Raw genomic sequence first — 26089 nt, 5'->3', positions numbered from 1 at the left:
CTATTTTGCATCAAAATTATTCTAATCCCCTCTTTTGAAGCATTACATCCTAAAACAAAAGGAAGTGAGAAATTTGGAATAGCCAAAACAAAACATGAACTCATTACCTCCTTGATCATGTCGAAAGGTCTTTGTGCCGAAGGACTCCAAGAGAAGGCCCCTTTCTTTGCCAAATCCGTCAATGGGGCTGCAAGTTTTTAGAACCCCTTCAAAAACCTTTGATAGTAGTTGCAAAGTCCTACAAATCCCCTCAAATGTGACAAATTCTTTGGTCTATGTGAATCCTGATTTGCCTTGATCTTTTTCTTATCTATGCTAACCCCTTGGGTACTAATATTAAATCCAAAATATAATATTTCAATCAAACCAAACTCACATTTGGATGCCTTGGCATAGAATGAATGCTGCTCAAGTTTGCCAAGAACCTCATTTGTGGGCCTTAAGTGATCCTCCCATGTCTTATTGAAAATCAAGATGTCATCAAAGAAAACTAGCACATATTTCCTTAGTTGTATAATAAATACCTAATTCATGCATGATTGAAAGAAAATGGGTGCATTGGTCAATTCAAATGGCATAACCAAGAACTCATAATGCCCATAGTGACACCTGAAGGCTATTTTGTGCACATGCTCATTTGTAACCCTTATCTAATTATACTTTGATTGTAAGTCAATCTTGGAGAAGTACACCACACCAAGAATCTTGTTTATCAACTCATTGATTCTAGGTATGGGGTAGTGATTCTTGATTAGATTTTGTTGAGGTCTCTCACATAGAAGTCATATTGCAAAGTGAGTGCAAACATTGCACTCCCAAAACCAACTCTATCTCCCCAATGCCAATCACATAGAATTCATTTCTCATCTTGTGCCCTAGAGTCAACTCCAATTGTTGAATCCTTCTTTTGTGTGGAATAGTAAACCTGTCCATTGTCATAACATTAAACTATTCAATTTTTTTTGTCCTCAATCCCATCATAGCCCAACCCTTCATCGATGAAATTGTGGGTAGCCCCACTATAAATCAAGACCATCACTCTCTGTCCTTGTAGAACTCCTCTAACATGAAAAGAGTGATATCTAGGTGTTCTTGAAAGTGCTGCAAGTGTGCCACCTGATGCTCCCTGATGCTCTCCTCCTTGGCCCTCAAGTTCAATCTCCTTTACAACAATCTCAGGTTTAAGTTCTACCTTAGAGTCCTCATCAAAAACCACCTCTTGTAATGTATTTTTGCTTTTCCCAAGCACTTGGTGATTTGGCTGCCATGGCTTTCTACAAGTGAAGTTCATTCTTGGATTCCTCAACTTTATTTGGTTTTGAAGGTAGAGCCTTGGGTTGAGGGAAACTATTATGAAAAGGATTCTTGTGTTGAGTTGGTGGGTCATTCTTGGAGTAGAATTTGTTTTGGGTCACTTAATCCTCCAAATTTAGGGCTAACCTGATGGCCTCCTACAAGGAGTTTGAATCAAATGCCCTTACCAAAACCTTGAGTTGATTGGATAGGTCCTCTACAAAATGAACTATGAGTCTTTGTCACTCTTTTCTTTGTCAAATTTGGAATCATCACTTATGGCTTGTGAAATTTTGCCACATAGTGCTCAACTGTGCCTTGCCTTAGTTGTGCTAGTTCTCGAAGTGAATCTCTGGATCCTTCCTATCAAATCTCTCCATCAATCTTTGGCTGAACTCTTCTATGGTAGTGATTGAGTCATGTCCTTGGGTCACCATGTCATGATACCACCACTCATGGGCTACACCCTCTACATGCAAGGTGTCGAATTTGATGGCCTCTTCCTCAAACATAGGATTGAAGGAGAAGTATGTATCCAATTTCTACAACCTTGCTCTTGTTGAACGATCCCTCGATCCATCAAAAGTAGGCATTCTAATCTTCCCAAAAGTTGTTGTCTGTCTCTATGGGGCTACTCTTCGTTCCTCCTATGTCCATTTCTTGTCTTCATCTCATAGTACTCTAGAAAAGACATGTCACGTTGGATGGCAACATTCAGGGCATTATATTCAACATGATATCTTGCTATTTCATCTTCCTGTATAGCCTGTTCTTCTTCCATAGATTCTGCCTCTTCTCTTTTGTTGTCGGCATAAATTGCCTATTGTTATGTTTGATAATCTTTGTTATCTGACAAGGTATTAATTAATTGTATTGAGTGGGTTGTCAGTCTCGGGTGGTTATGTGTCAGTTGGTTGACGATTGTGTACCTCTCGGCAATCGTTGGGTCCTTTAAATATGTCGTGTACTGTCAAGGAAGTGGCATGGTATTGTCGGATCTATTTAATTTACCAGTTGTAGCGGTAAACATTTTGGCGCCGTTGCCTTAAAAGAAATCGGGTCAGCCTTGAGTGATTCATGTCTGTAGATCCCATCAAAGGTGAGAAGAGGCCACAGGGTGGTCAAGACCAAGCGATTAGGTGATCCACCAACCCTCGGCCGAAGGGAGCACAGAGACGAGTCGAAGCTTGGAAGTACTCAGAGTGTTGGGACGTTGGAGGTGGACGTGTAGAGGATGCATGCGTGTCTGAGAGTGCAAGGAAAGCACCGAAACATAGCGGTCGGAACAGTTCACTTAGGTCTGACACACTTGGAAGTACTTGAAGTGTTGGGGACGTTGAAGGTGTAGAGGATGCCTGTGTGGCCGAGAGTGCAACGAAAGCACCGGAACGTAGCGGTCGAAACAGTCCACCTAGGTTCGGCACACAAGGCGAATACACATGTACCTTCCAAGTGAAAACAATGTTGAACACCCAGGAGAAGCAAAAATTGCCAAAGTTCACGGGAGACAGGTCGGAGGACCCGGTACGACATTGCAAAACATGAATAACCATTTGGGAGGCAAATGGCTAAGATGACAGGGACTACTGGCTGAAGGCATTTCTTGCCACCCTTCGGGGGATCGCCATTGACTGGTACATAGACCTCGACGCCCAACACAAGACGAGATGGAGTGATCTGAAGAGGGCGTTCCAGGAGGAATTCAAACACTTGAGGGATGATAATGAGATCGTGGCCGAAATCTATAATACTAAGCAAGGAAAAAATGAGAGTATACACGCTTACAACTGTAGGCTCAAAGAATTGTTGAACAAGATGGAAAACCAGCTAGTTGACAGGTTGAAGAAGAGGTGGTTCACAAAGGGATTGATACCCTCACTGCGCAAGAAGATGAAAGTAGTGCCCCCGTCCTCATACGCCGATGCGTACAATCGAGCGATGGACATCGAGAGTGAAAATAAAACCTCCTCTTGAGAGAAGAGGAAGACTGATGATGATGAGAGCACCGAAGGTAGCAGTGATGAAGAATCCAAAACCGTACGAGTACTTTGATGGGATATGTTGAGAATGATAAAAGAATTGAAGGCTGAGAAAGGAAGCAACAATGAAGGTAATGAACTATGGTGTATTGAGTGCAAAAGGGAGGGGCACACGAAAGGTAATTGTCCTACAAATATGTTTTGTGAAATTTGCCAAGTGCTGGGGCATTCAATCAAGGAGTGCCCGTACAATTTGAAGATGAGAAGTACACAAGTACTCTTCACATAGGGAGAGTCTAGCCCATCGAGATCATAGAATGTATCACCAAGTGTTTATGGAAATCAACGAGGGCGAAACCAAATACAGTACAACTCCAGAGGACGTCCTATCATACAATGCCTACAATGTAGTGAATGGGGACACTTTGCGAGAGACTGCCATAACAAGAAAGACAACATACAATTATTGTGCAAATGGTGTGGACCAGGTGACCATGAAGACACCAACTGCCCAAATCAGAAGGGTATTAATATGCTGGACGTGGAGGAACAAGAGGACGTAGTTTTGGCAATCACAAGAGCACAAACAAAGAAGGCGATGTATTCAAACTCTGGTACGAAAAAGGAACAAGCCGAAGTAGAACAAGTGTTGGCGAAGGAACAAGTAACTTCCAATGGAACTGCAAGTATGTCATTGCGGGAGTCAGAGAAGAACATAGTCCGACAGGTGCTGCAAACAATCGTACCCATCAAGGTGGTAGACCTTCTTCAAACTATGCCGCAACTAAGAATGGCATTTGCCAAGACAGTCAGTGACGACACTGTCATCCAGAAACAATGTAAGCCACACAAGGAGGAATTGACGGGAAAACCATTAGCTGAAGGGAATGAGTCCGATGATCCAATGTTGTTGACGGTGAGCATCGGGAGGAAGCCAGCGGTTAGCAAGATGGAAATAATGGGGAAGAACTTGACAAACACCATTGTCGATGGAGGCTCGGGAGTAAATGTACTGCCAGAAGACACATGGAAATGTTTGGGGAAGCCGAATCTTTGGCCGCCAAGCTTCCACTTGGTAGGTGCCGACTAGCACAGGATCCAGACGTTGGGAACATTGATGGCGCAAAAAGTAATGATTGGGACACAATATTTTCTTGGACTTTGTAGTCATCCTGTTACAGAAGAAGGCATACGATGCACTCCTCGGGAGGGGATGGTTGGTTATTGCCAAGGCGAATCATAACTGGAAGCAAAACACACTCTCAATCAAGAGTGACGGGAGGAAGCACGTCATTGACTTGAGGAACTAGACAGTGAGTGAAAAACTGGCACCCTTGGACTCTGAGTCTGAGGGTGGAGAGTTAGGTATGGACGGAGGGAGGAAAGGCATGAAACCCAACGATGAAAGGGTGCTCGAACTGGAAGATTGCTCTGAAGATGAGATGAGTTCCCTAAATGGACTATTCCACTGGCAAATGGAGGACTATGAGGTATTTTCACCAACATGTAATTTTCTTGAAGCTACAACTCCTTGTGAAAAGCAACTGATGGAAGCATGTAAAGTTATGAATGATACATTTGGTAGTATGGAGATGGAAAGTGGACGGAAAAAGCCCATCGGCGAAGGACATGGGTCATACAAACAAAGGAGCTTGCATGGAAGGAAATCATACCCATACAGAGTCAAATCGTATGCAAGCGTACTATCAAAGAATATGGAATTGAGAGGAAAAATCAAACATAAGGAACCGTACAAGCCACAACGAATTCCATCTCGGTCGTACGACACCGACTGTACACCCTACGGAGTAAGGGATCGCACAGCAAGGAGACCATACGACCCACAAAGATATGCGCAGAACCTAGCCCATACACTGCATGGGGACGAAGCAGAACTGGCCACTCTACGACACATTATGCAGCTAGGAAGCAGGAGGAACTTGACACAGAGAAGGCAATAAAGGCAAAGGAAGTAGTCCATACATGGTCGTACATCAACAGGGAAGTGGGCCGTACATATCCGTATGAGCTAGATCGGACCATATGTACCATATCCGTACGGGGTGTGCAAAACCGTACAAAGAATACAAAATTGCAAGGAGGAATCCGTATGGAACTGACTAAAGGATAAATCCGTACGAAGTGCGCAAAATTGGAGAGAGAAATCCATACGGTAATCCGTACAAGGTGTGAGGGTGTGTGAAGGAAATTTGCTAAGATTCGTACGGATTTGGAAAAAATTTGTATGAAATTAGCTTGGAAGGTAAGTCCATATGGTGGCAGGCACAACGCAATCCGTGAGGACGAAATTGATCGTGCAACAACAACCATTTGTCCGTACAAGAACTGTACGAAATTGCCAGGCGAAGTTGGATAAGTGTGACCGTACGGAATCAAGATGAAGAAATTGGCACAAGGCACCCGTACAAAGCTGTGCAAGGCAACAAAAATCCGTACACAATCAGTACCAAATTCGCATGAAGGAAAAAATCCATACATAGTCCGTACACAATCAGTTGGAGGAAGGAAATTGTACACAATTCGTACCGACTTAGTTGAAGGGGGTCACGTAGGCAGCGTGTACGATGACCAATCGAGAGGGAAGCTTGGTGCGGGGATAATTTCACATGCACAAGTAGAAGAGGAATTTATGTACGAAGACGAGAGGTGGTCCGTACGTATTCCAAACCGCATGCCATGTGGATTTGAGGCAGAAATCAATGTTTTTACTCCTGTAATTTCGTATCCAAGAGTAAATGTACTCCCAGAAGACACATGGAAATGTTTGGGGAAGCCGAATCTTTGGCCACCAAGCTTTCACTTGGTAGGTGTCGACTAGCACAACATCCAGCTGTTGGGAACATTGATGGCGCAAAAAGTAATGATTGGGACACAATTTTTTCTTGGACTTTGTAGTCATCCGGTTACAGAAGAAGGCGTACGATGCACTCCTCAAGAGGGGATGGTTGGTTACTGCCAAGGCGAATCATAACTGGAAGCGAAACACACTCTCAATCAAGAGTGACGGGAGGAAGCACGTCATTGACTTGAGGAACTAGGCGGTGAGTGAAAAACTGGCACCCTTGGACTCTGAGTCTGAGGGTGGAGAGTTAGGTATGGACAGAGGGAGGAAAGGCATGAAACCCAACGATGAAAGGGTGCTCGAACTGGAAGATTGCTCTGAAGATGAGAGGAGTTCCTTGAATGGACTAGTCCACTGGCAAATGGAGGACTATGAGGTATTTTCACCAACATGTAATTTTCTTGAAGCTACAACTCCTCGTGAAAAGCAACTGATGGAAGCATGTAAAGTTATGAATGATACATTTGGTAGTACGGAGATGGAAAGTGGACGGAAAAAGCCCACCGGCGAAGGACATGGGTCGTACAAACAAAGGAGCTTGCATGGAAGGAAATCATACCCGTATAGAGTTGGATCGTATGCAAGTGTACTGTCAAAGAATATGGAATTGAGAGGAAAAATCATATAGAAGGAACCGTACAAGCCACAATGAATTCCATCTTGGTCGTACGACACCGTCCGTACACCCTACGGAGTAAGGGATCGCATAGCAAGGAGACCATACGAAACTATGCAAGGCAACAAAAATCCGTACACAATCAGTACCAAATTCGCATGAAGGAAAAAATCCGTACATAGTCTGTACACAATCAGCTGGAGGAAGGAAATCGTACACAATTCGTACGGACTTAGTTGAAGGGGGCCATGTAGGCAGCGTGTACGACGACCAATCGAGAGGGAAGCTTGGTGCGGGGGTAATTTCGTATGCACAAGTAGAAGAGGAATTTATGTACGAAGACGAGAGGTGGTCCGTACGTATTCCAAACCGCACGCCGTGTGGATTTGAGGCAGAAATCAATGTTTTTGGCGTCTTAAAAAATCACGAAAATCATGTGCGCCATGGAGTTCCGTGTGGTTTTGAAGGTTGCAATTTGGTGTTTGTTTTGCCAATAAAGTGTAATTCAATGCATTGCAGAAATAATAGACATGACAGAATACAACATGACATAATATAAAGAAACTCAGATCTTCATTGATTCATAATAATGTCAGTACAATGACAATGACCATACTAACCCTGTCCCCATGACCAAGGACTCGCTAATATATAAAGGTGACCGGTCAGTTACCCGGTGTCAACTGTCGACAACTGACGGGCTAACTGCCGTCATTAACTCTAATTACATTAAATGTCTTATTGCTTAATTACCCGACAACATCATCCCCCCCAAAAAGAAATGTCGTCTCCGAACGACAGACAACAAAATGGGAATGATATGCCTACAACAGATAACAACTACGAACCCCACAAAATAACAACTACACACAGACTACTGAGGGGGTAAGGGAGGCGTCCCTGATGGTGGAGGGGCTGGGGCTGCTACTGCCAATTGCTCCCGAAGCTGTACCACCTGGTCAGTTTGGTATCGGATTTCCTGCTCAGCCTGCAACTACCGCTCTCGGGAACTCCTCACTCGAAACACTGCCTCCATCAATTCCTGATGCTTCACCTCCAACTCGGCTGCCAGGGTAGCAACTCTTGATTCTGTTGAGGCTCTCTCATTTGACTGCACTGCCAACTTTGCCTTCACGACACTCAATTCTCCTCTCACGGTGGCAAGGATCTCATCTGTACTCCTAGCATGGGTGCGCTGCTGCTCTAACTCTGTCTCCTATGCAGGGATGCGAGTGGCCAACTCCTCCTGAGCCCTATCCGCCCTGAGCTGAGTCTCTCGAAGCTCGAGATACCTATCTCGTACAACTTGCTCAATCCATCTGACCACAGACTGTGTCTGACTCCCTCCGGCCACCTCCTGGTTCTGTTACTCTGCTCGCATCTCTGGAAGATCAAGCGTCGGCCATCCATGCTGCTCAAAACACTGCTGAAATGCCACTGCTACTCCAGATGTAGCAAACATAAGGAGTCTCCACAAAGTGAGCTGTCCGACAGACTCCTCTACTGTCGAGGCAACCAGTAACTGAACCTCCTCCTCCATCTTGGCTAAGAACTGCACCATGGCAGTAGGTCTCCCCTCTCCAATCCGTCCAACCTGATGCTGCTGCTGCGGTGATACTGCCCCCTCCTCCACCAGCGGTGTCTTTCTATCACCCTGCTTTCTAGTGCCACTGTCCAAGTCGATAACCCCTGGAGGTGAAGGAATACAAGGGTAGGAAGGTGTGGGTGGTGCCTGCCTGTGTGGGGATGAAGGTAGAGCCGCATATCTGTCTAGCCATGAATCGACATTGTCCCCCGCCGACCTCTCCTCGACTGTCCTCTGGGCCTCCTCTATCCTAGGTTCTGTCAGGATGACGGGCATGCGTACTGGTGCACTCACTGGTGTCGTCATCTTGGCTGAGACTGGCGATGGTTGGACTGGTGGAGGCCGAGGATGCATCTAACCAAACCCAGGTATGGGGATGGTAGAGATGGTACCCACTGTGACTCTAGATGATGCCAATGGTCCTCCCTCTCCTCTGACGGTCAGGAATGCTGGAGTAAATACCACCTGGCCGGTTCTGCCAGCTCCCCCTCCAGGCATTCCACGATGCCCCCTCGGTACACTTGCCAACGATACTGTTTGAGTGGTGGGGGTCTCCTGCGGCGGTACTGGCTGCTTGGTTTGTGAAAGCCTGAAGGTGCTATCTTCCTCTGAATCATCCGACCCCTCACTTTCCTCCTCACTAGTGCCATGTCGTCCTGAATCCGTGTCACTGGCCGACACCACTACGTGGACCTGTCTCCTCCTCTTCCTGCTAGTTTGTCCCTCGGCCGTAGTCAAAATATCCAGCTCTGACCAATAAAGTATAGCTGGCTTAAGGGAGTCGATGCTATCCCGCGACTGCCATCCTCTACGGTGTGGTGGCACCTATACCCACATGAAATCTAAAAATAATCCGATAGCATGATGTGACATATAAAATACTTTATGTTTCAGCATCATACAGTCGTGGGCTCTGTCTTACAGTAGACTGGCCCAATCATACACCGTGCCCTTTCTGAGTCCTGCCATCAATGCGATCATAGGTACTGCCGTGTCCGATGCTCTGCTGGCGCCAATTAGCCTGCTCTGTACTACGTCAAGTAAACATTGGCAGATGCCAAATTTTAAAAATGTCTTCTTCAGACCTCTTCCCTTCGGATCCAGGATGCGACTCCATTCTTCTGTAGTCAAGTTGTCCCGACACATTTCTTTTAATAGCTGGGTTCTTCTTTCCTCGGACAACTTTATTACCTTTTTGTCAATCTTTTTACCCTTGTCAGGAATGCCAAATACTCTCTCAAAATCATCAGAGTTAAATGAAACAATGATGTCAGTGTGCTGGAAATTGAATGACGATGTGCGAAGTTCAGGATCATATGTTTTAATCATTTGTCGTAGCCAGGGTTTGAATTCCTTAATATTAAAAATGGGCATTTGAATAGCATCATGGACCCTAGCTTTTGTTAATTCAATTTTTTACCTCAATATCTGACGGGCTCGTGGCATTTTCCCACCATTGCCTGTGCACCGTTCCAGCCAAACCCTCGAATAGAATTGTATCTGTGGTGACCTGCGTAACTCTTCCCTTTCCTGCATCCTGTGCAATTGCTTTGCCCTTGTCTTGGTCGCCATTGCTATAGCAGGTTTCTTTCTGGCTTCCTTCTTCGTTTGCTCTTCTCTTTCTTGCAATTTCTTCCTCCAGTCTAGCTTTTTCAATCCCCTACGTTCAGTCGCCATTAATCAAAATAAAATAAAAATTCCTTGTCTGGGGTTCGATTTGTGATTGTTTCGAGCCTTAACTGTCTTTTGTTTTGTACGGATTTGCCTTGCTAATGTGGTACGACTGATTTGATTGTACGACTATCACCCGACAATTTTCTAACTGGCAAGTAGCTGATTTGTCCGTACGGATGTCTTTATAACCCGACAATTTTCTAACTTGACAATTTCCTGAGTATTCATGCCATATAAAACACTTAATAACAAAAAAAAAATAACTTTAACTTTTTTCTGTACGTCCCTTTTTTCTTTTAACTCAATTCCGTACGTCCGTACGGCCTTTTCCATACGACCGTACGGTTTTTTTTGTTTTTTGTTTTTTTAAAATTTTTTTTGTACCGTACGGCCGTCGGACCCACTGTAATGTTATTTCCGTACGACAGCATTTTTATATTTTTTAATTTTTTAATTTTCCGTTTTTTTTTTCCTAAGGCACCGTACGGGGTCGTACGGACCTACCGTACGGTCATTTCCATACTACCACACTTACCTGTCCACCTGGGCGGACCTCGTCTCTTGCCTCCGTTGGTGATAGATTTTCAACTTGGAGCCATTTACAGCATCAGGCACCTCCATCCCGTCCATCGTCCACAACTTGATGGCTTCGTTCCTGCCAACTTCGCGAATCTTAAAGGGACCTAGCCATTTTACCTTGAACTTGCCTGGCTTAATTTCATTTCGACCATTAAACTTCAATACCAATTGCCTCGGGGTGAACTGCATCCTTCTTAAATGTTTGTCGTGCCAGGCTTTCTGTCGTTGTTGAGCTGTCTCTGTCACCCACTATGCCATCGTCCGTCTTTCATCCAACTTATTCAGGGCGTATAGTCTCTCCCGGAGGCTTTCCATGTCGCCTAACCTGTTGTCAATGGCAATTCTGAGACTTGGCACCATGAATTCCACTGGCACCACAGCCTTCTGGCCGTACATTAATTGGAATGGTGTCTACCCAGTGGTTACCTTGTAAGTTGTTCGGTACGCCCAAAGTACCGACGGTAGACGCTCCTCCCAGTCTTCCTTCTCAACCCCGTAGGACTTATAAATTACTGACACCATGATTTTGTTGGTCGCCTCAGCTTGGCTGTTTTGCTTGAGGATAGTACGGACTTGATAGAGAATGGAAAATTTTGAATTCGGTTGTCAACAGCCGGATAATGTGGTTTACGAAGTGCCCTCCTCTATCACTTGTCAACTGTATAGGTATTTCATACCGGGTGATAATCTGTTCATAAATGAATCTCGCCGTACTAACGGTGGAGTTGTCTGCCAAGGCCCTCGCTTCGACCCATTTGGTCAAGTATTCGGTCGCCATGACAATGTATCTACATTGTCGGGCCCGACTTGGTTTCAACGGACCAATGAAGTCTAACCCCCATCTTTCGAACAACTCTTGAGCATTCGACGGGTTGAGTGGCATAAAATCCCTCTTTAACGGTCGTCCAACGCGTTGACCTGTATCACAACTTGTCACCCATTCTCTGGCATCATTATGCATTGTCGGCCACCATAAGCCTGCTAGTAAGACTTTCCTTGCCGTCGTGCCCAGTGCCATGTGTCCTCCTGCGACCCCTTCATGTGCTTCTCTCAGGACTCCTGGGATTTCCTCTTCCAAGACGCATCGTTGTAGGATCTGGTCAGGTCCCATCTTGTAGAGAAGGCCATTTATAAGTTGGAACGTTCTGCTTCTTAGTACAAGTTTTCGTCTTTCACCTGACGACATTTCCTTAGGAAATTTTGAAGTTGACAGGTATTCGGCCACACTCGTGTGCCAGGCAGGAAGGACGGCTATGCAGAAGAGATGGGCGTCCGAAAAATCCTCGTTAACACCTTTGACCGACTCTCTAGACTTGATCCGTGATAGCTGGTCGGCGATGACATGGCTCTTGCCAGGTCTGACAATGATGTTGAATGTAAATTCTTGTAACAGCAACAGCCATCGGCTAATCCGCCCCTGGATGATTGGCTTGTTCACCAGGTACATCAACGCCTGGTGATCCACATAAAATGTGAATGGTGTCGCCAATAGGTAATGTCGGAATTTCTGGACGGAGTATACCATCCCGAGGGCTTCTCTCTCCGTCGTGCTGTAATTCTTCTCTGCTTTTGACAAGAGTCGGCTTGCAAAATACACTGGGTGGTCCAGCTCGTGGCTGCCAACCTGCGCCAGTGTGGCCCCTATGACAGAGTTGGATGCGTCGACATGTACATGGAACTCTTTGTCCCAGTCTGGATATGTTAGGATTGGCACGCCTACCAACCGTGACTTTAACTCCTGGAAAGCCTCTTCTTGGGCCGTCCCACAGATGTACGGCTCCCCCCTTCGTGTCAGCATATCAAGTGGGTATGATACTTGGGCAAAGTTCTTAATAAATCGCCTATAATACCCAATGTGTCCAAGAAATGACTTGACGCCAGTGACATTGTAGGGCGCCTCCATCTCCACAATGACCCGTACCTTGTCAGGGTCAGTCTTTAGTCCGGCCTTGCAGACGATGTGCCCTAGTAACTTGCCTTGAGGCACCATAAATCTGCATTTCTTGGGATTTAGGGCGAGGCGGGCTCGTCGGCATCTTTCCATGCATTCGCCAAGTGCGGTGAGATGTGCCTCTTCTGTGCTGTAAATGGACCAGTCGTCCAAGAATGCTTTGAAGTTTCCTATGGACATTTTGTCGAAAATATGGAGGATTATCCGTTGGAAGGTAGCTGGCGTGTTGCACAACCCGAATGGCATCCGGTTGTATGCATAGACGCCATCTTCTACGACAAAGGTGGTCTTCAATTTGTCCTTCTCTGCAATGGAAATTTGATTATATCCGAGGAATCCATCCATAAATGAATAAATTTCATGGCCCGCTACTTCCTCGAGGATGTTGTCTGTGAATGGTATGGGAAATGGATCTTTAATTGTGATAGCATTCAAACACCTGAAGTCTACACAGATTCTTATCTGATCGGCCTCCTTTTTCAAGGATATCACAATGGGTGATACCCATTCGCTGGTCTGGACCTTGAAGATGATTCCTGCTTCGAGCATGCGGTCAATTTCGTCATTTACCTTAGTGGCATAATTTTTGTTCATCTTGTATGGCCGCTTCCGTACAGGCACGGCTCCGGGAACCAGAGGAATCCGGTGTACACAAAGTTCTTGTGGTACCCATTTGAGGTCTTTATACGTCCAGGTGAACACATCCTTGTACTCTGTGAAAATTTTGAATGCCGCCATCTTCAAGACCGGATTCCAGTCGTCGCCGACCAGAATATTTTTCTGTTCTGAAGTTTCTCCAAGGTTTGTAATTTTAAGTGCGGATTCCTCGTACCTTATGGGCTTACTCTTGTCGAACTGGTGCGCTGGTGCGTCATCCACAGGGGCATCCCCTTCCTTGTATTGTTCGTACTTTGGCGGGAACTCGTTCTTGTCAGGTTCTTCGATCTCCAGCACATTGCACCCGTACAATAATTCATAGTTTTCCATTTGCCAATGGAAGAGCCCTCTCAAAGAATCTGTCTCGTCCTCAGAACAGGCTTGAATTCCTAAGATGCCTTCGTCATCTGGTTCCCTGCCATCCTTCCCTTCGTCCGTACCGTCGTCCCCGTCGTACTCTGACTCTGATGCCAACTCTTCACTGACCAGTTGGGTTTTGACGTCAATGATATATCTTCTGCCGGCCTTTTCCATGGACAAGGTGTTCTTTTTCCAATTGTGGTTTGCTTTTGCCGCCACCAGCCAGCCTCTGCCAAGGATGGCATCATATCCCTTCTTCAATGGGATGACCACAAAGTTCAAGACGGACGGCTGTGTTCCGATCGTCACTGGCTGCGCCATGAGTGTGCCAAGCGGCTTGATGCCGTGTTGGTCTGCTCCCAATAAATTAAAGGTGGATGGCCAGAGAGTAGGTTTGCCCAATTTTTTCCATGTTTCCTCTGGCAAGACATTTACTCCCGACCCGTCGTCGACAATGGTGTCGGTCAAGATGGTGCCTAGTATACCCATTTCCACCACTGCTGGGTGTCTACCATTGTTGATCGTCAGGGCTAATGGGTCTGTCGCCGTCTCGCCAAGGTTGTCCCTTCCATGTGTTGGTCGGCCGACTGGGGTTATTAGTACGGATTGCAGAAGTGCTGTCCGCAAGTGTGGCATACTTTCTAGGAGATCCTTCATTTTGATGGGTATCTCGACCTGTAGCAGTTGGTTTATAATATTTGTTTCTGCTTCAGAGCGAGAAGTACCTGCAAGCTCGTGTGCGTCCTTGTTCGTCGACATCTCCTTCTCCAGTTCCGCTCGTGCCTCCAGTGCCTTTAGTTTTTCCGTACGAGGATCTGGGTAAGTGGCCGCTTTCATCTTGGATCTTGTTATGGCGAGCACATCCTCCGTTTCTACATTCAACAAATTCACTGCAGATTTCGGACAGTTGCCATCGTCATGGTCCCTTGGACCGCACCACTTGCAAAGTTTTTGTGGCACTTCCTCCGCTGTACAGTCCCTGGCAAAATGCCCCCATTGGTTGCAAGCCCGACATTGTATCATCGGCCGCCCTTTAGCATCGTATTGGATTCGGCTTCTATTATTAGTATTATTATTATTGCCTCTTCCTCCTCGCCTATTGTTTCGATAGCCGCCAGATGACGCGTTGTTGATCGTAGGCTGGGACGTGTCGGTTGGCGCAGATGGTTCCGTAAAGAGAACCTGTTGGTTACGGGTCCTCATATTGTACGGACACTCCTTGGTAAGGTGTCCGACAATCTGACAAATATCACAAAATGCTTTCTTCGGACAAGACCCCTTGGTGTGTCCGTCGCTGCGGCAGTCCATGCACCATAAATTCCCTTCGTCGGCTTTGCTTGTGCTTCCTTTGGTCGCCTTCATCTCTCTCATCATTCGCTCCATATCTTTTTGGAGAGCCCGTACCTTCCGATTAGACTTGTCATCACGGCTACTGCTTTTGTCAAAAGAGGAATCGTCATCTGACGAGGATTTATTTTTCTTTTTCTTGGATGTCTTCTGCTCGCTTTCTAAATCCATTGCCCTATTATAGGCGTCGATATATGAAGAGGGAGGTACAATCTTCATTTTCCGTCTAAGAGACGTCTTCAGACTTTCCACGAACCACCGTTCTTTCAGTCCGTCTACGGCTGGTTCTCCATTTTTCCTAGCAGCTCTTTGAGTCGCCGGCTGTAGGTTCGAACCGTCTCGTTCTTCCTTTGTTTCGTGTCGTAAATTTCGGCTACGATCTCATTATCGTCTCTTAGGAGACGAAACTCAGGTTGAAATTCCTTCTTCAAGTCCGGCCATGTGCTAATTTTAGCCTTCTCCGTATCGGAGAACCAGTCGATGGCCATGCCCCTTAGGGTTGCGGGAAACTGTGTTACCCACTCGTCCTGATCGGTAACACCATTCGCTCCCCAAATTGTTTCACAAGTGCGACAGTGGCGGACAGGGTCTTCTTTCCCGTCCCCATGGAACTTTGGAAGTTTTTGTTTTTGCACCATGCCTTGTCTTTTTACTACTAGTGGCTGCTGTCCTACTCCGGATGGGTTAGATCCTGTAAGAGGTGCTTGACCGCCGTGCCCGGGTGTCCCTCCGACACTCTTGGCAGCCCCGGTGTCTTCTCCCTCCCTTGCCTCCTCCCCACTCCGTGGAGTTTTCCTAGCCTCTGGTGTGCGTGACAAGTCCCTCAACTGAGTTTAAGTACACTCTATCCTGCGACGGGTTTCCGCAAGTAACTCCTCCTGACTCCATGGGTGGCCGTCGGCCTCATCGGCCCCTTCGGAGTGTTCCTCCTCCCTTCGCTTATACCTCCGTTGCCTTTCCACTTGCTCTTCAAGGATCAAGGCATGTTGGGCTACTACACGTTCATCTATATACTCTTGCTTATTTTTGTCTTTATTCAATGTATTGGGCATTAATTCCCATACGGCTTTATATATAACAACGACATATAAAAAGTAAAACACTTTTATTCATTCATCCTGTGGGATACAAGTCTATGTCAACAATATGACATAATTATTACAATGAGTGTTCTTTATTCCGCCCCATACGGCTCAAGGTTCAAGTGTCCCGTCGCATGCCATCCTATTGCGCTTCCCAACGACGGTTGTTTTCTTCATACTGTAGGAGGATTTGTTGGCGTCCTTCTTTGCAAGCAATTTCCTCCAGGCGAGCCCGTTGTGCGAGTGAAGCCTGTACGAGCAATCGGGGGAGGTGGTTCATCAACTGATTCACTGCAGGGCTAACTTCCATTGCGGTCCACACGGCACTTGTTGGAACTTCCGCCTCCGTGGCCACTCTTCGGACGTAGGTTTCGATGGCCACCTGAAGCAGGATTGAAAATTCCCTTATTGTAGTATCTTCTCCGTCGTAGAGCTCTGTTCGTGCGTCGTTCGCCTCAAGGTTAATCTCGCTCGCGGGTAGGCCCATCGTGTCCGTACGCCATCAGCTCCTCTTCCCGAGTTTGTCTAGGCAACGATGCCAAATGTTTTGCCAATAAAGTGTAATTCAATGCATTGCAGAAATAATAGACATGACAGAATACAACATGACAGAATATAAAGAAACTCAGATCTTCATTGATTCATAATAATGTCAGTACAATGACAATGACCATACTAACCCTGTCCCCATGACCAAGGACTCGCTAATATATAAAGGTGACTGGTCAGTTACCCGGTGTCAACTGTCGACAACCGACGGGTTAACTGCCGTCATTAACTCTAATTACATTAAATGTCTTATTGCTTAATTACCCGACAACAGTGTTGGCCCCGAGACCTTGCGAGGGACGATGCCCCTCGACCCCGCAAGGGGTGCTACCCCCAGACCCCCATTTGATTTGGCAGGTACACTACAAGTTGGGGTTGTCCAGTCGAAGTCATTGTCTGTCGTTAGTCTTCCCGAATATTACTTGATGTTTGCTTGTCATCTGGAAGACGACTTTTTCTTCTGGGGGGGGATGATGTTGTCGGCATAAATTGCCTATTGTTATGTTTGATAATCTTTGTTATCCGACAAGGTATTAATTAATTGTATTGAGTGGGTTGTCAGTCTCGGGTGGTTATGTGTCGGTTGGTTGATGGTTGTGTACCTTTTGACAACCGTCGGGTCCTTTAAATATGTCGTGTATTGTCAAGGAAGTGGCATGGTATTGTCGGATCTGTTGTAATCCTTGGCCGACCATCTTTGGTCTCTTCTCCGTAATAATTGAATGTGCGAATAAAGATATGTTTTACTGCCGTGTCTGGTATGCATTGTCATGTACATTATTATTTCCTGTATTTAATTTACCAGTTGTAGCGGTAAACATCTTCCCACAAATTTGGCTTTGAAAGTCCTTGGGTTTGGGTTAACTAAAGCCTTCTCATTTTTGGAGTTACTTCCTTCTGCACCATTCTGATTAGACCTACCAACACTCAGTTGATGATTCAATTCTCTTAGGAGTCGGACCATCTCAACCATGGAATCCCTCATGGAAACTTGAAAGTCCTTGCTTTCCCTAAGAAATTCATGTGTTCTCTCCTACTCCCCCCCCCATGGCTGCCTCCTTTTCTCTTCATTGATATTTTAATTCTTTGTCACTTGAGCTCATTCAACTGCAACATCACATGCTAGCAAGACAAGTGGTTTTGATACCATTGTTAAGATCGTAGGGTTTCTAGTCTTTATTCAAATCAGCTCTATTAAAGTGAATTCAGAATTAGGTTTGAAAAATTTGGAACCAGAATATAAAACTTAACACCATGCTGATTAAGAATAACCTATGTTATCGGTCCTCCCCCTAGAGGACTTGAGTCCTAGTCTGGTCTCGATTCAAGGTTTGGACCTAGTCCTTTGTGGGTATGACCGGGGCTTGCCATTTCACTTGTGGGTTTGTCTCGGACAAACCCAAGAGGACACGTGGCGAACTTTGTGCATTTCTCTTCATTCTATCCCGTATCCTTCTGCATCATTTGGTTTCCATTGACCTTTCACCTTTGAACTAGTTGATCTTAACGAACAAACCCGTGCCATAGTGCCAAGATCTTTCTTTTCTAGTTTTAAGACCAATGAAGAGCAGGCCGATTGCCAATATTACTCCAAATGTGCCATTTGTTGATTGCCAAGAAAATTCAAGCATTTCAATATCATTGTTCAAATGCTTTTGCTACTTAGGTGTGCGAAATTCGCATTCCTTCTTTGTGCATTCTTACACTTCTATATTTTGCTCTCTTCATCGTGCATGCCTATGTATGCGATATCGCTTGTGTATGTGCACGTGATTGTTCTCACAGCTGAAAATATATTTTATTGAATATATTTTTGTGAATTCATAATGTAACTCTAAGAAAAAGAATAAAGGTACAATGAGAGTCACAAATAAGAGGAAAACCAAGTTCACAATATTAGAGATATTGTCTCAGAACATCAATACAAAAGATCATATGATTACCAAAGCTAACAATAGGAGTTGCAGATCACGAGTACTGCACTGGTGATACCACAAATGCACTTTAGGGCTAGGAGACTATATCTTGCAAATCATGGTTAGGCATTGCATCACTGACACAAGCTGCATATTCAGTTTCAAGGTTAAGGCCCACTGCCAAAATGCTGTCACTATTGCCCAAACACATCTTGAACTTGTAGCAAACCATTGCCAAAAGCATCAAAGCTGTTAAAAAGGTGTATATGTATCAACCTACTTCATCATGATTCCTCTCTCCATATATAATGGAGCAAACACTACATAGGTATTTCAAGCAAAACTCTCACTGAAGGTGTCCATATCATTCCACTCTAAAGGAGAATCTATTAGCACCTCACAAAATGAGATATTATTTTTTCACATTGCCTTCCAAATCTTGAAAATTTTCCCACTACTGTGCATATATGCCTTATAATTTTCCCGCTATTGTCCATTAATCCCACATATCTATTTTACACATTGTGGTTCACTATGTTCCCTAGCCTAAAGTTACAAGAACCAAATGTTTGGAATAATGAGAAATCCTCAAAAAGAACACAACAAATGGAATATCTCATATATGGTGGGAAATTCAAATTCAAAATGGTCCATTTTATTATGTCGAATAGACATCCCCTTTGTCTCTACGAAACAAAAATATGAATCACCAAGGAAGCAGGCCTTTCGCCATCTAAGATAGTGGCGGCATTTCTCCAAGACCTCTTTCTTGTTACACCGAAAAAAGACTACATCAATGAAGCACCCAAAGCCGACAGGATGAAAATCATGTCTTGCCGAAAGGCCATGTCATGACAAAAACAATTTATCGGAGAGACACCTTTTATGTCTCACCGAAATGCAAATATCGGTAAGACACCAAAAGTCTGCCAGAGCAAAAGGGATCTTGCTGACAAGCAAGGTCTTACTGAAAATGATTTATCGAGGAGACAGGTTTTGTCTTACCGAAATGTTAATTTCTGTATGACAACGAAAGTCTAACAAAGGAAAAAGGCGTCTCATCGAAGTGTTAAGTCGCACCGAAGTGGAAAGTATAATTGGTCATCGCTGAGACTTAACTTATCTCCAAAACATTCAAAAGGTCTCATCGATTGATGAACATTGGTAGCCGTGAGTTTCTTGCAGGTGAACTTGTTTGACAGAGCCGTTCGCAGAGATGTTTTCTCAGGGAATACCACAGCCACGCGATATTTGATAAAAAGGCTTCCGAAACTTTGAACAAATGCAATCTGCAGGTGTAAAGCTCAACCCACAACCTCTGTTAACATTCTTCCTGGAAACAAGTATCCTTCAGAACATAATGGAGGAGGATTTTTGTTGTTTCAAATTCTCAAGTGAACATGCATACAAAATGTGAAATCATGGACAATGCTCACAAGTGGTTCAACAAAATACCTATAAAATGACAATTCATGACATGCTTTGAAGATGAAATTAGTGATTTTAAATGGAATTGGTGAAATGACATTTGAAGCCTCTTGTAATAGCGGATATGGATCCGCGTTATGCGAATAGAGAATAACAATGGGTACTTCGACTCCAATGATGGGATAAGCGGCAGATTTGGGCATATGTTGGATACAAATTTTATCACGTGAAGTGCAGATTTGAACCCTGTGGGAGCATAATATAAAAACAATCTGTTGAAAGGCTTTTAGATCCTTTCAAGCAAATGAAATTGACAGGTTTAAGGCCAAACTCCACAAGTCGCTGCTAGCATCAGCATATCAAAGGCCGATTTTTGACAAATATTAAATATGGAAATGCTCTGGTATGCACGGTCAAGAAAGCATAATGAGGGATGGTCTCTGTCAGATATTGCTTGGTAGAAATGCTGCGGCAAACCATGTATACAAAGTGTGAAATCACAGGTGTTGCACGTGAACTGTTTCCAAGAAGAGGGAAATTATTTTGATGGCCTGGTTGGCTATATGTTCAAATGATTTTGTTTGCTTCTATGATTGTATGACATAAGAAGTTACAAGTTAATAAAGTAATTAGTTATGTTTGTAACGTTAGTTTTCTGGGAAGGGCAATTGAATAGTTGCAAACCGAAATTCAACAGTTGTAAACAATCTGAAAGGCTCCCTTGTGTCTATAAAAGGGAAATCAGGATTGTGAGAAAATGGGATTTAGATTTAGAACTAGAGGGAAGGGATACATTAGAAGAAATTAATTGTAACATACCATTTAAAAAAAAGACTTAAGTGTAAAACTTCCTGATTTTGTGCAAAGAATTCAATTCAATGTTCTCTAATTTGGTTTCACTTGTTATATTGGCTAAAGTAGCCACGGTTGTTTGAGAACTCCTATATGTCATGTTTTTCCTATTATATTGAGTATCAAGGGTATTTCAAATTGATCAAAGAGCTTTTAGCATCTCTGTATGATTTGTTGGCTTGGTTCTCTCAAGGAGAGACTAAATTCATGTTGACAAGTCATAGTAATGAGGATAAAATCATTGATGTATAAGGATTCAAACAATTGACAGATTCACGCAAGGTGTGGGTGTAAAAACTGTCTTACAGAGTGGGGCAAAACCGGTGAAGGAGCAAAAGATTGACTCTGTTGCCCAATGGACGGGAGGCACTGATCATATCTCATATCACAACAATTAAATTACTTTCAGTTTTCATTTTCATGTTTTAGGAGTAGGGGTAGAAGTAAGGTTTAGATTAGAACTAGTTATCTCGAACCTTCATGCCAGTTTGAGATAAATCAAAGAAGTAATCGAAGATATTGCAATTTGATAATTTGCTCAATCATAGAGAAGGTACACCTGCCTTGGTCTAGCAGAGCCAGAAGTGCAGGGAACAGTAACCATATTGGTTCATTCCGTTCGTTGGCCATAATTGATTGTTCAACCTGAGCATAAGGCTTGGCATACCTTTGGGGTTTGGCAACTTGTAATTTTGAGCTCCAACAGGATCAATGGTGGAAATATCTTCATTAGATCTCATAATTTTTGTCATAAAGTCGTCATCAACTAGAACACCGCCTTTTTGCACAACATTGAACCCTATGTCTTCCATAAGAGTGTCTTTGTACTTCTTATCGTATTGTTTTTGTAATTCAATATAGTCCTTTACAAACTCTTCATTACCTCTCCTTGATTCTGGCTAATAGCTAGCATATTTTATTTCTAACTTGTTGACAATTATGTGACCAAGGTCCTTGAGCTCGTAAACCTCTCTCTGGATATTTCAAGGGTGATAGTATGTAATGTCCCCTATTAAGAGGCTGCCAATTCCTAAAGAGCAACATACATTACTACTTATTATGCCACATTAATTACATACTAAATAACTATAGTTGCTCATAGTACAACTGATATTGTCCCTATTCAAACTCTAATCTTGATCCGTCTAATTCTCAATCCTGTATGGGGATTTAATTGTCTAGGGTGCGATGAGACCACCTCCATAATGCAGCCTAGATTTCAGGAACATCAGTCCATTCACCCTTGGGGCTCATAATGCAGCCCAGATTTCAGGATCATCAGTCCATTCACCCTTGGGGCTCACCCGATTTGGGATCGATTTACCCTGCCTCTCCCTAACAACACCACGCCTCTCCTTATGGGGGAAAGAATTAGAATCAATTAAGTACTTAGACTGTGAATATATTGACATCTCATTGTACTATGAACATAAATATAATTAAGTATGACTGTCATACATATTGCAATCTATATTAATATTACTATTAAATTCTGCATATTATCAAGCTTCATATATTAAGCATATCCCCATGCATAACACCGAGAACAAGGATGTTACTGCCTGTAACTTAAGAACACTTCTGATCTGATCTGATCTGATCGATGGTAAAATCACTGGAGGCTTTTGATTCCTTTCCTTTATATCTCTCAATGTGAGGGAGAGGTTACACCTCTTCATCATGTATGCCCTTTGGCAAAAGACACCCTTTCACCATTAGCACCATTTGAAAGAGTGCAACTCTTGATTATTTCTGCCCTTTGAAAGGGACACAACCTTTCACAATCAGATCTGCACTTCTGATTTCCAAATTATCCTCCTTCTCAAATGAGGTTCTCTTTTCCCTTTTATATCTCATGTTTGAGGGAGTCACAACATTTCCTTTCATGTCTTTTGACCATTCATTAACTTAATTAAATTTTAATTATATTTAATTATATTCTTTTATATTTTAATTTAAATTTTATTTTTATTCTTTTGTATATTAATTTTATTATTATTATTTATTATTAAATTCTATTTCAAAGTGGGGACATTACATAGTAATTTGCATTGAAACCACATTGAATATGAGTCTTTTGGAAGACTTGGTAGGCTTTCAATGAACATAGAAGAGATTCCGGTATTTACCTGATGTCTGGCTTCACCTGCAACAAAATCTCTACCTCAAATCTCAATGATGGCATTCAACACTTCTTGTTGGAAGAACACTCTCTTTATTGTTGCCACTGTGATCTCACTCTTGAAAGCCATTTGCTGCACTAATGATTGCAGGTGGGAAGTTGGCTCCATGACAACACAGCCTTCCCAAACCAATGTTCACATAAAATGATGCTGAAGAGTTCCAAGCTTTGCCAAATATTGAAGCCTACATGAGCAGGAGCAATTACCTGATCCGCCCCATAACAAGCAGTGAAATCATATGCAAAGGAAACTAGCCATTGCCATGAGTGGGGATGAGAAATAACTTAGAGGAGAATCATTAATAGTAATGGGTGGCATTTACAGTCATTGTGAAATATCATCGACCACCGGGATGTCTTCCACTTGATCGATACATTTGTTTGAAAGGTGGTCTGCCAAAATATTGCCCTCCCTATAGTAATGTTGTATAGAGAAATTTGGAATAGAGTCCAATATTTCCCAAGCACCCACCAAAATATTCCTTCTTTTCCAATTATCACAATGCTGATTCCTTAGGCACAGAATGACCACATAGAGTCACCTTCAACAATTATTTTATTACTATTACAAGCTTTGATCATCTGGAGCTCCAATAAAAGGGCTTCCATGACACCTTTGTTGTTTTTCCCTAGATTGAGTTTTTTCTGCTGCTTTTATTACATTTCCCTCATGATCCCGAATAACACACCCAGCCCTGGATTGCCCTGGGTTCTGAAAGATGCCAACCAAAATTTCCCACAACCTGATATGTTTTCTAAGTCTGTTTTCTTTAGCCAACGATTGAAGTTTTAAGTTTTGAAGAGATGTTTTGCAGTTTTTGATGTTTAATATGGTTTTTGCTTGAGATTTTTGCTATGATGCAAGAAAACTAACGCAAGCAAATATAGTAATTGACTGAAATAAATAACCAGCATCTAGATTTTATTATCAGCAACCAACAAATCAATAGAAATCACTATAAATAACATCCAAAGCCAAAATTGGCCTACCAGGGGTCCAAAGCTTGCCCAGAATACCTCCTTTATTTGACTATGTTTAGAAGAATGCTAGTGGTAATGCTCAATAACTGAGGTAGAAGCTCCACACGTCTTATTTGACTCTAAAATGAATTACCAAAATCAAATAGAGCAGAAATAAGAAGACCCAGATAGAAATTCCAAATGTTGTCAGGCAAATCCTCTAAATTTGGTCAATTTTGCTCATATAAATGCTGGTGCAGCTCACACACATTATGAAATCTCTGGATTAACCACAAATCTGCCTTTATTAAACCCTGACAATGAAATCTGAGCACAAACTTCAATGCCAAACCCTCACATTTATTTTATTTGCTCACACAGGCATGGGGAATGATACGGCCCAGCTAGGGAAGGTACAGCCAGCCACCAAAAGCAATAAATCAGTGTTTTCTGCCAAATAAACCGCCCAGATCTGTATATCAGACCCTATCTAGACTGCTGCAGCTGAAGAAACAATGAATTTGACTCTTTTTGGCAAGATATAAGCAATTCTAGCAAATTGGTAGGTAGAATTTGATAGGGATTTCGTCCTATCTTGAAGAATTTTGAGGTTTCTGTTCCAAATTCTCCTTCCAGAACACCTGCAAATCGTCGCAGACCTGAAACAACTCTTTTCTTAAAACAATCAATAACAATCATGCCAAATTGCTTTCCCAAAATGTTTTTAATCATTCCAAGCCCTAATCGTACCACTTGGAGGCATCTTTAATGATTCCAAATGAATCTTCCCTTCTTCCAAAAGCCACGCCCAACCTTGGATATGCACTTTATGAACTCTTAAAACATTTTATAATGTTATATGCCTCTTGACGGCCATGCAAGGTGGGCCCAAGTGCTCACTTAAGCAAACAGTTAATATAAAGTGCTTTTATAAAGTTACTTTATAAGTTTATTTTTTCTAATTTAAGAAAAATTAACTTTATCATTACTTTATAATAAAATATTATAAAGTACATGTATTTATCCATCCAAGTCAAATAAATGATTAAGTATAAGCCCCCAAAGATGGAAAATATCACCTCCTAACCAATTAATTTGCCTGTGGAGGTTGCTAACAGGCAAAACTAGGATTCTTGAGATATCACTAGAAAAATGGGAACATTACAGATTCCCACCGATAGTGCCATCAAAATTTAGTTTCCACATGCTGACGTGGAGACTACCTTATTTGCTTTCAATTAGCCAAAGAATGAGGCGATTCGGAAAGCTCATGAATGGGGACATTTTAATCACATTTACATGCATGCATATTGGCAATTACTGGCATGTCAAGGGCATAGCTGTAGTATCTGTATCAAACCAAAGCAGGAGCAGCTCTTGCATATGGTGTATAGGGATAAACCAAATGCTTTTCGCCAGGCAGTTGTATGATGTCATTTTCTCCTCCTGTGCAATGACAGAAGATAACTAAGAAGGCCGATAAAATCAATCACTAATTGATATAAATCTATAATTGATCACCAAACATGTAAAAAAATGTTTATATTTGTGTGTAGAATCCTTCATTGCAACCATTTTCATTTTGCAAAAACACATTTTTTCCATTTCAGAACTGTGAAAGGGAAGCAGCTGGACAGTGGGCCGAAGTCACAAAAGATTCAGACAAGAAAGAGAGTATTATGAGGTTGTCTTGGGCACTTGTACATTCACGACAAGCTGCAGATGTACAACGAGGAATAGCAATGTTGGAAGGTAAAAGGCAATTGTGAATTTATTTTTATTTTTTACTGAAAAAAAAAGTTTACATTACATAGCCACCTCTTTAAAAATTTAAAATCTACATAAACACCACCCACAAGTATTGAGACCAGAGGTCTCATTGTGCACAAGCAAACTATCAAGAGAAATGCTAACACTATACTATCATTATAGTTTCCTAATGTCTATATTTCTAATCATATTATTGGGATTAAAAAAATTATACAAATCTAAATTAGATCTTTTGATTAAAGAATCCATTCCCCCAGTGTATTGGAACTCTTGGACATAAAATATGAACAAGCAAAAGTACTATCTTGGATTTGTATCAAAACATATCCTGAATTAGCAGATGGAAGAAACTGAATATGATCATCAAACTGCATCTCTCTATTTCATAGTGCTTCTGACATTTTTTTCATCGTGGCACTTGGGTGCATTGATTCAGGTGTTTCATT

General features: G+C 43.0%; 1 protein-coding gene across 2 annotated transcripts in view; it reads left to right on the top strand.

The window, feature by feature from the left end:
- LOC131038220 (mitochondrial fission 1 protein A) overlaps nucleotides 1-26089 on the top strand; it is a 64180-nt gene that overhangs the window by 20171 nt on the left and 17920 nt on the right. For both annotated transcript variants that reach the window (XR_009104371.2, XM_057970577.2), the window contains exon 2: nucleotides 25484-25625. Coding sequence is in view for 1 of the 2 variants with exons in the window: in XM_057970577.2 (XP_057826560.1) it covers nucleotides 25484-25625 (142 nt within the window). In the remaining variant the exon portion in view is untranslated. The remainder of the gene's footprint in view (nucleotides 1-25483; nucleotides 25626-26089) is intronic.

This window comes from Cryptomeria japonica, chromosome 10 (genome assembly GCF_030272615.1).
Source record: "Cryptomeria japonica chromosome 10, Sugi_1.0, whole genome shotgun sequence".
In the NCBI taxonomy this organism is placed as follows: domain Eukaryota; kingdom Viridiplantae; phylum Streptophyta; class Pinopsida; order Cupressales; family Cupressaceae; genus Cryptomeria; species Cryptomeria japonica.
Note: the sequence above shows the minus strand (reverse complement) of the source record. Positions and strands in the feature narration are given on the sequence as shown.